Source organism: Patella vulgata, chromosome 7 (genome assembly GCF_932274485.2).
Source record: "Patella vulgata chromosome 7, xgPatVulg1.2, whole genome shotgun sequence".
In the NCBI taxonomy this organism is placed as follows: Eukaryota; Metazoa; Mollusca; class Gastropoda; family Patellidae; genus Patella; species Patella vulgata.
In genome coordinates, this window is record NC_065885.2 from 30,965,136 (window position 1) to 30,976,395 (window position 11,260).

An 11,260-nucleotide genomic window follows, 5' to 3' on the forward strand; every position below is an offset into this window, starting at 1 on the left:
GTGTTTAATATCAGGGAATTTATTGTAAATATAGAAGTAAGATATGCATTATCTCCATATCCTGTTGAAGATATCAGTTTGTTTATTATAATATATAATTATAAAGAATGTGCTTTTTCTACTTGGAACCATTTTGTACATAATAAGCTGTAATATATTATTATAATTATTATTATACATAAGTGAAGATTCCTCAAGTATATATATAAAATAACTAATGTAATAAAAGAATTACATGAATAGAATTTATTGATTTGATTTGATTTTTATATGACTAAATTAAAAAGTGGGCATATATGCTGTCACTCCTGTTTGTCAGATCATGCATTATTCCTGGAGTTATTGCCCTTAGTGTAGAATTAGCCTGTCTTGGTTTTTGATTATTACCACATTCAATTTCTGATAATTCTATGAAGTAGAATCTTGTCTCTCCTCCAATGATGTATGTCATGTTAAAGATTCTTTTTTTAACAAAATAATCACAATGCCTAATCTGTATGGTCTGCTTGGAATATACTGTGGTAGTATTTTCATTAATATAATTGTCAACCTATATTATTTTCTGTTGTAAGACATTAGCTTGCTAAACGGGAGGTCCTGTGTTCGATCCCGGTGTTGGCCGAGAAAATTCATCAGGATTTTTCCATGTGGTTCTCCCTTGTCAGTGGTGTAGGAAAAAGGACCTGGTAAGGGACAACATACAGTCGTTCAGATGACACGAAAAACCCAGGTTCATTCATTTTACACGCTAGCATGCAGGTAAAATAACCCTTGACAGTTGGAATTTAAAATAAGGGTAGGCCATACCACATTGTTCAGGCAAAATGTTCTTCATAACACCTACAGAACTTTCAATGACATTTTTTTTTCCAAAAATGGACGTAATTTGTATTGATGTTGGGTCTTTGGATCTTTTGTTTGCAGATTTTGCTCTTCCAAAACAGTCTATTTATTTTAGTAAAGTAAGTGTATTCAAAAATTTGGTTACTGAGAATGCACTTTGGCTGGAAACAAGGTTTATTTTTTTAACACTATCTACAATCTGAACAAAATCCGATTTAAATTGTGTTTTATTTATTTTTGATCATATACTACATTGACATTGGATAGTTGTATAATAGGAACATACTGGCCAACCCAATTGCCTTTATTGAAGTACACAGCTGCCTTTTATTGTGAATGCAAGTTATTCCGAATACAATATTTTAAGCATATAGACTCATTCTCTTTCTTGGCAAATAAATTAAAATGGGGTTAACATCCTACTTTTCGGCGCCGACTGGGCTAATGAAGACGGGATTCTTGACAAACATAACCAATATACACTGGCTAGGATTTTTACTTTCAGAATTAGGCTATTAGTTTTAACAACGATTATTTTCTACCAATTTATAAAGTAGATCTGCATATTATAAACCATAACGAATCCTAAAATCTAATTTTAAAAACGGTTAGGTAATATTCAGTTTTTAAATTTCTTTCGGTAAATATTCGATTCTTCATCGGTATTGTCATCTGGGTTTTTTAAAGGCTGCATGACGTCTATTTCATGTTCTAATTCTGGATCACGTGCCCAGTCCTGTACTTCACCCTTTCCAAATACTGCGAAAAATATAGCTCCAAAAATACCAATTCCAGCACAAACGTAAAACACCACTCTCCATTCTGCTACAGTTCTCTACAATACGAATAATGTCTTGCTGAGATAAAAGAAAACTTTGCATTCCTGTACAATTTACTTCCATAACTCAAATTCCGTAATACTTTTAACTTGAATACATCTTTCAATAATATAGTTTGATTTTTCTCCGTAATTCATTCTTAATCAAGGCACAGAACCAATAACGTGTAGTTTACTGGGTACTATACTTCAGTCTTGGGGACTACCACTGTCAATTAGATCGAACTGAAATCTCTGATACCCTCGTAGGATCATAAAAAAGAAGTATGTATGTTCTTACGTTTGGAGTAAGCACGCCAGCAACAATAGGCGCCACCATACCAGGGACAGTAGCGAATGTATTAGTTATTCCAAATAATGTACCTGCAAATCTGAAAATGAAGAAAACAATAGAACCAATGACAAATTAAAGATGCTTTATGTAAGCTCCAAATCTGCCTATTACAGATCTTTCTTTGGGCCTTCAATGTTATATAAATTATTCACAGGACAAGCCCATAATCAACTCTGTAGACCATTGGACGGTTCTAATTTTGAACGGATTGAAACTTTATCCCCATTTAATAATTTAATTTAAAAAATTTATAATCGAGACTTAGTTCATTATCGTAAGAGCCGTACAATGAAAATCGAGACTACGCCATTCTTCGAGCTGTCATAACTTCGCTCATCCCGATCGATTTTAACACAGTCTCAGAAATGAAAGTCCGTGTACGTATGACATTTAAGAGCCAAAATATAGAGGAATGACGTATTTACCGTGTCTCAAAATTTTAGCTCAAAATATTGAATCGTTTGGACATGGACGTCAAAACCGCTTATCCGGACACGTAACCCTGTTAAGATTTCTGGTCAATTTTTAACGTTGGGTGACCTGGTAGTCTATTGCCGTTCCTTTAGAGGTCTATACAGAACGCGACCCACGGGCTGTACTTGATAACGTGTTTTATAAAATAAAAATCTGGTATTATCCAGACACGGTGTAATACAGCTTGGGACACCGGTCTTCATTGCCAGATCAGGGCTGGCGGTTTTTAGTTGTTTGAAAACGTTTCACATATATTGAGTTAGCTGCTCGACCCCAAGGTAGAGGATTTTAGGGCTTTTAACATAAAATTAAACAGTTATATTCTCCAAAATATATTCGAGATTGGCCCTTTAAACTATTTTTGTATAAACGACCAACTGATCCTTATCTATAAATCTTATATCATGCACCTTTAATATCTACATATCCTAGGTTTAGAAGATTGGTATCCTGTGTTTAGAACATCGGTATGTTTAAAACATCGGTATCATATCCTATATTTAAAACATCGGTATCTCATGAGTCATGTATAGAATATCGATAGGCTATCATATGTTAAGAATAATATCAGAATACTTTTTTTAGAATATTGTTATCCTATTGGTATGTTTAGAATACCGTTTATCCTATATCAATATCATAATAGAATATCGGTATATCCTATGTTTAGAATATCGGTGTCATATTATGTTGAGACTATCGGATCGGTATAAAATAATAATATTATTTTGATATAGCGCTAGTTCACTACGAGACGAGATTTTCTACTAATTCATATTTTTTTATTAAATATTTTGTATAGCTTACCCGATAATTGTATCAGAATGTTTAAAATATCTGTATCCGATGTGTGGAACATATAGGTATGATTAAAATATTGACATCCTATATAAAATAAGTATTGGTATGTTTATAATATGAGTATCCTATATTTATAATAACAGATCGCATTATTTAAATAAAATTGAACCATGTGTTAGTCCCGAAATGACCTAGTTTGTGTCCAGTGGACGTTAAACTCCATTTATCGCTCCCCCTTTCAGTGGGCATATTTCAATTTGAATTTATTAAAAGAAAACTTACCTAGGTGCGAAATCTACATGATTGATGAGGTATCCACCTTTATTTAATCCAGTAAAAGCCATGGATAAAGAGAGGAAAACAACGGCAATATGCCTCTGTTCTTTTCCCATAAATCCCACAGCAACCAAACAGGCTGACTGGCCCACAAAAGCTGAATTTCAAAATGACAAAGGTATAATGTGCATCTTATAATTCACGGCTTTAAAACTGGCTCTGTTGAACTAAATTATAAAAATGTTGAATAGTCATATTGAAAAGGGAAAAAGGTCCGGTCTGAAAATGAAAGCATGCAGTCCGAAATTATAGGCCAACTGCCAATAGAAGCAACTTGACCCTATAAACCCAAACGTTTCTTAAATATTCTCAATAACATTTCCGCTAAAGACACTCTGGGGCTGCAGTCTTCTCAATGGGTAAATCACATTATGTAAAAGAACATAATATATATTATGTAGTAACTTTATATATACAGAAACTTACAAATGGTTTGTACTGATCTTCTTGCCACTCCTGTACTACAGTAGCCTTTACTTCTTATATAATCTATAATATGACCGCTAGTATTAGCTGATATAATATTACAAAGATACGGTACTGCTGATAAAAATCCATTCTGAAAGAAGAAAAAGAGAACCGTTCAAATACTTCGGTACAGGAACTGTTTAAAAACTAAACCGATTTGAAAAACCGAGGCCCAGTGTATAACATTGACATCACGTTAAAGATCTCTTGGCAAATGGAAATCGAATAAGAGTAGGCCGCTGTCCGGAAAATGTCCCCAATGCACACGCATGCGCATATGTATTCTCCTGGTTGGTGTCATAAAAAAAAAATAGGACGTTAAGCTCAATTCCATTTCAGTAGTCTTTTGCTGAGATCCATATTATAATGATTATTTAACTTTTCATTGAACTTTCTGAACGTCATTTACGGGATGGACAACCCTTTACAAATGGATTGACGATATAAATGGGATTTAGTGAAGACTATAGATGGCGTTGGACGCCTGGTCCCACATGGTCAGTAGCCATTGTCGCGCAGCGAGCCATTTCAAATTCCGGGCACTACTTTTCAGCGACAGCCCAAAGGTTAGGAAATGACGATATTTTTCACCCCTCCAAAACGCCTGCGTACTGAGGACAGTAAGTTACTGATTATGAAAGAGGAGCTAAACCTTTGACTAGAAGAGTAGAATTACGCGGATCAATCTGTCCACGATTTTCGTAGTAGAATTCGAGTTACTCCGCTGCGCACTGATCACGTCATTCGGCGTTTTACACGATCGATCCCATTGCTGGAACCAACCCTACGCATTTGTTGAAGAGAACATCGAAGTTTGTTCTAGTTATCGTAGTCATAGGCCATAAGCTGGGCCAGATTTTTATGACTTTTTGTTCCATCCATCGGTCTAAAAATATTTTTTAAAATTCAACAATTTATCCAAGTTGCCGAAACGAGCTTATACGCGCGAAAGACCTGCTAACCAGATATCCAAATTATTTTCTTACTTTAGGATTTTATTTTGTCGTGGATTTAGCGATGACAATTGGCAAATAACTGCTGACCAATGAAATCGCTACAATTTGCTGTGATCTTTGAAGGTAAACAAAACGTCTCCATTTGATTATTGTTCTCGCCTATATTGGATTCGCCTATTTAATTGTAAATACACGTCAACCACAACGTTCGTATGCAGGACATACTATAAATATTCGAAATCGATTAACTCAGCATAATGGATCTGTACACTCGAGACCCCTTCTTGCGCCCGTAGGCAATATACGTCCTGATTACAGGCTTTCCTGGCAACGATGACGACTAGGATAATAAAGATGCACGACGCCAAATGGAAATACAATGGCATAACAGAAATAATACTATTCTTCCTATTCCGCCAGATACGCGTCAGATGTATGATATTGGCAGAACAGTATTTTACAACATGCTCAGACAATATCGTTATCTAATGACCATAACCCGTTTATATCACCTGCAGAGGAGGCTGAATGTTGTCAAATTCAAAGGACGTTTAGAGACATTACTTTTTAAAGTTACAATTTCATATTTTCTAAGAAAGTCAAAACATAATCACTTCTATGTCTTTTGCTCAATAGGTTGTCAACTCACCATCATACGATCATAGGTTATCTTTCTCACACTTAAAAATCTTCACACCGGAAATAATAACACAATTACCTCCCTTGTTTTTTATTCCCCCCCATGGAATAGCTATCTTCAAACGTTTGAATTTGAAGTTGAAAATGATATTTTTGCCAATTTCTCAACTGGCAATAGTGAATTATCGGATTTATAGGATTATTCTTTAACAAGGTAGGGCTGTTTATAGATACCATATATTTTAAGGCTTTATTTTAATACATTTTAAAAATATAACTTAAAAATGTTAAATTGTAACTTTAATCATGACAAAAATAACTAATTATTATTTATACCTCTTTGATATCATTATTTATACCTCTTTGATATCAAATTCTAGTACTTCTCTCATAAATAACGGTAAACTGGTCTGTAATGTATAGTTAGTCCAGTTATTGCACACGTGTGATACCAGACACGCCCATAGAGCTGACGATGTGAACATCTTTACCCAAGGAGTTTTAAGAACCTATAGATATAATGAAAAAGAACTTCTAATCGATGAACGATTACCGGTATATATATAGTGTGTAAACTGGGAATTGTCTTTGATTTCAACACACAAAAAGTTTGTAATCATCATAGATAAATGCTATTTTTTTTTTAGTCTGTGTGCAACAAATCCTACTGGACCCAGTGTAAACTTTTGATAAGGTTTGGAAACTGCTTTTAAATATAGTAGTCAAATATGGCTCTTTGTGAAACAGAACCCCCCAGTCCTTCAAAAGTTCATAAGGGCGGCCACTTCACTTTGCAAAATATGATTTCTCACGAAAAATAATGCCACGGCTTGACTTGGTTGTAATATTGCTAACTGCCGCGGCTAAATGCTGGGGTTTAGGCTACAGATTTAGCAAATTACAGAAAGATCATTTGGAAACGTCAATAGATTTTCTCAGTAGAAAAGGGGGTTAATAAATATGATGATTTTAAAACTGAATAATTTGCCTTGAACATAACCAGGTTTTGCCATGAAAATGTACGAGTTTGTTTGCCCTGCACACCTATGCAGGATCGTTGCAAACCTTAAGTTGTGGTCGACTGCCAATAGAATTTTCTATATATCTTCTTTCTGCGGGCGTTATTCTGGTATGCTCTTGTGGTGTATCGTGTATCATAAAATACCATGTAATAGACCATAATATGCCAACAATACCTACAAATACGTGATACAGTCCATAATATACCAGCAATACCTACAAAGTCAATACTGTGATACAGTCAATAATATACCAACAATACCTACAATTTCCAATCTGATTAAAACACAGATCCTATTTCGTTTCGATCTTTATAGTTCACAATTTCATTTTACCTGTCTTTACTACACTAGGATCTGGAAGAGTTGTTATATTATCAGCGTTTTGGTTGAAGTGAAGGATAAGTCAATGAAATAGTCTGTTACGTTACTTATTGGCTTGCCATGCACGGAACTGTAGGTAAACCACTAGAAACACCAACGCCGATTGATTAATCAAAGTCTGACGCCATAGGGTTAAAAAGCCGCTCGTACGACCCCTGACACGACCTTATAGTACAACTTGTCAGATCTTCATGTAGTGTAGGCCATCGGAAGTATAAAAAAAAACGAAACGAAATATAGATCTGTATTTTAATCAGATTGTAAAAATTTAATACTGTGATACAGTCCATTATAATATCAACAATGCCTACAAATTTAATATTGTGATACAGTTCATAATTTTACCAACAATACCTACAAATTTAATACTGTGAAACAGTCCATAATATACCAACAGTACCTACAAATTTAGTACTGTGATACAGTCCATAATATACCAACGGTACCTACAAATTTAATACCGTGAAACAGTCCATAATATACCAACAGTACCTACATTCCTACAAATTTAATACTGTGAAACAGTCCATTAAATTACCAACAGTACCTACAAATTTAATACCGTGAAACAGTCCATAATATACCAACAGTACCTACAAATTTAATACTGTGAAACAGTCCATAATTTACCAACAATTCCTACAAATTTAATACTGTGATACAATCCATAATATACCAACAGTACCTACAAATTTAATACCGTGAAACAGTCCATAATTTACCAACAATACTTACAGATGTAATATTGTGATACAGTCCATAATACACCACCATTCACCGAAAGCATAGTTTTTTCAGGTTTTTGAAATTATTTTTGCAACCCCATCTTTGGACAGTATGAATTACAAGTTTTGTTCAGATGTCGACCACCCAACTGTCCTATTCATTATAAACATTTTAAAGTGAAAATATGGTAACCAACAGTTATTTTATTGTATTTAGTAGACATGGGACAGGCTTACTCAGTGCTTTAGTTAAAACACCATTTTGATTATTTACTTGTGCTCAGAAAGTTAGGGTTTACTTACCAGTAACATAGAATATAGATCCCCAACCATTGTCAAAACCATAAACACATAATAAACCTGATACAGCATACGTTAATATAACACCAATAGTTGGACCTAAAGTATATAATTCATAAAAGTCTATCTTCGAGATATTTATAATAGCAATATTGTTATCAATTCGTATAGCTCAGATCCAACCATTTCGTTGTGTAAAATCAAAACTTATTAACCTCATCTACAAACCTATTAAATCTCACAAAGCTCCACATTTTCTCAATTAGGCCTTATGGCTCTATTTTTTGGAACATTAAAATAGACGAAAAGGGGTTCTAAATGTTCATATTCATTTTATATGAGTGTATATAAAGTGATTTATGTTCTATTGGTGAAAAACAATATTGTAATTTCTAATCTATTATGTTCGGTGAAATACGTGAACAGTTTAAACTGAAAGGCAATCGTTTACACCATTCTGCACACAGAGATCCATCTACTGCATACTTCGAGAATAAATGTCTGCCCTGAATGGCCGCCATATCCAAAAATGAATATATTATTTTGTAATGCGGTTCTACTCCGTTTCACATGTGGCATACACACATAGACTAAATAAACCTATTCAATTCCATTAGATAGAAGCAGAATAAATAGTTCTCAAAATTCTCTAAGTACACTTAGTGATTTCGACTAAAATCGTCGATTTAGGACTTAAAATGTCAGTCAACCAGCTTAGTATCAAGCGGAGCTAACTGTAGACAGGCAGTCTAAGTTTAGTATGTCTTTTACGCCTGCTTAGTCCATTTTACACGTTTTTTTTAGTAATATTTTGACTATAAGAATCAGCCATTTCTAATTACTTCCACATTGTCTTGTAGTATATTGATGTATGTGTATGTTTTGTAAACTCTTCTTAATGGACGTAATATGCAAATAAAAAAGTTGATAGTTCAAAGTTGTAGAATATGTTTTTATTTGTTCATTACAAAATGGCACCCGAAACCATAGAATATAAAATGTTAATTGTGTCTTAAATACTGGATATTATAGGATCCTATAATTTCATGGTAAGATAACAACATCAATATTTATTGAAATTGATCAATATTGAATTCTAATTTAGAATATTATATGAGTTAGAGATTTAGCTCCTAGTTGACAACATAGATAGAGCGTGTTTGCACTAAACGACGTTATCGAGACGTACACAATGATTGCTATCGGATTCTGATAGTGTTTGATGTAATTGAGCTTAAACTACTAAATTTAATATAGCCTATATTTAGATTTTCTTAAATTATTTGACAAAATGGATTGGGAATCGGCGTCTCAAATTGTAAGACGCGATTGAAGTTAAAATTGGATATTCAAAAGAGATTCGGATTTAGACCATTTCCACTTACCTGAATACGAAAGACCCATTAGTTTTGATCTTTCTAGAGGAGGTGCCCATCTGCCCCACATGGAATGCATGGCTGGGAAGGAAACACCCTGTAATATTTCCATATTTATACATTTATTCAAAATTTGCGCTACATGGCGTTTCCTTATATTGTTCAAGAATAGAAGATGTGCGGAGAATAAAATATGCAAGATATAGCCATTTAACGATCCGATAAAAAAAATAAGCCTCTTTTCAAACCATTTAAAACAAACATGTTCTGTTATTTGTTACTTCAAAATGAAAGGAAATTATGCATACATTGGTTAAGTCAATTGACGTCTTTGGTTTTGTATTATGATTTAATGTTTACACTTACTGCACAGAATCCTATCATAAATCGTATAGCATATAGAGCATTAACATGAAGTCTGGCACACACAGGTGTTAAAAGGGTAAGTATAGATGTTATAAATGTCATCAAACCCAGAACTCTCTTGCCACCAAATCGTGTCGCTACCCAGCCACCGGGAATTTGAAGTAGGATATAACCATAGTAATACATGGCTAATAAACTTGATCGCACTGACTTGGGCCAATCAAATTCACCCTGAAAATAAAGAACTGGGTATTTACTGATACAGATTTTATTAATTATCTCTTTAGCTATACGTGGAGAAATAAAACACTATGTAAAAACTGTAGAATTAATTTGCTCGTGTGGGACATACTATAGTAAAACAGGAATCAGTGATTGTTCAATCATGAACCGAATTCATTTGCAAAAGATGCAGAAAAGAGGTGGTTCAAGTGAGACTCCTTTGATACTACCACTATCAAACATTATACTTTAAATATACCGGTGATAAAGTTTCAGGTTTTTCGTTTGGCTATATGATAAAGTCTTACCTGGTTTTTATTAATAAGGACATTTGATTCTGTAGAGTTGGTATAATTCCCATTAAAACTGGTATCAAATGTACTATTAAAATTACTAGTTGGATCAACCATACATACAATGGCAACACTAAAATTAGTCCGTAGAGCATGTACCATAACAAAAGCCCAACAACTTATGTAAGATAAAATCCATCTTTGTGATAAACAGCATGGTACTGAAAAATAAAATTTTGGAGATAATAAATTAATAAAGGTTATGTACACCAATACGATGTCTAAGACACTGAATGGAAAACAATTTTATATAGATACATTAATTGCAGTTACACATCTTGTTTCTATAAGAAAAATTCTTACACTTCCTCACAAAAATGTAAAAACAAAAGCTAAGCAACCCACCGTCATTTTTTGAATCTATCGCCATTTTTGTTCCGCCGTTGTCGATGAAAATCGACCAAACTTACTGTATCCGCTGCTCATCAGAGCTTTGCATGTTTCTCTGATAATATCCTTAGATAACTGATATGAGTTATGAACGTGCTATATGACAATGGCCCATTTTAAAATTTCATGATGATGAATATTGTTCTGACTTATCTAGTTATGTGTGTTTGTATATGAATATAAAGAGTTGTGTTTGAGAACCACTCTTAATGTTTGGTGATATTTTGTTTGTTCTTTCTCTCCTATTTTGTGTTTAATATCAGGGAATTTATTGTAAATATAGAAGTAAGATATGCATTATCTCCATATCCTGTTGAAGATATCAGTTTGTTTATTATAATATATAATTATTTAGAATGTGCTTTTTCTACTTGGAACCATTTTGTACATAATAAGCTGTAATATATTATTATAATTATTATTATACATAAGTGAA

The 11,260-nt window shown here is 33.5% G+C and overlaps 1 protein-coding gene across 1 annotated transcript; it reads right to left on the reverse strand.

Annotated features, from left to right (window-relative positions):
• Positions 1-1,065: 1,065 nt before the first annotated feature.
• Positions 1,066-10,515, reverse strand: LOC130010428 (sialin-like). The gene is made up of 10 exons (XM_050556641.2): positions 10,390-10,515; positions 9,860-10,090; positions 9,503-9,590; positions 8,121-8,216; positions 6,755-6,885; positions 6,049-6,198; positions 4,053-4,185; positions 3,573-3,723; positions 1,962-2,052; positions 1,066-1,678 (listed from the first exon to the last, which is right to left on the reverse strand). The coding sequence occupies exons 1-10, from the start codon at positions 10,489-10,491 to the stop codon at positions 1,463-1,465; spliced, it is 1,389 nt and encodes a 462-aa protein (XP_050412598.2). The 5' UTR covers positions 10,492-10,515; the 3' UTR covers positions 1,066-1,462.
• Between the last annotated feature and the right edge of the window lie 745 nt (positions 10,516-11,260).

Bases quoted from the DNA above. Each gene is read 5' to 3' on its own strand.
- LOC130010428 (XM_050556641.2), bottom strand. From the start codon at position 10,491: ATGGTTGATCCAACTAGTAATTTTAATAGTACATTTGATACCAGTTTT. The intron at 6,199-6,754 runs GTTTGCAACGAT...TTATATCTATAG, and splicing joins GCAGTCGACCACAACTTAAG to GTTCTTAAAACTCCTTGGGT. The intron at 4,186-6,048 runs GTATAAATAATG...TTCTTCTTTCAG, and splicing joins TAGAATTTGATATCAAAGAG to AATGGATTTTTATCAGCAGT.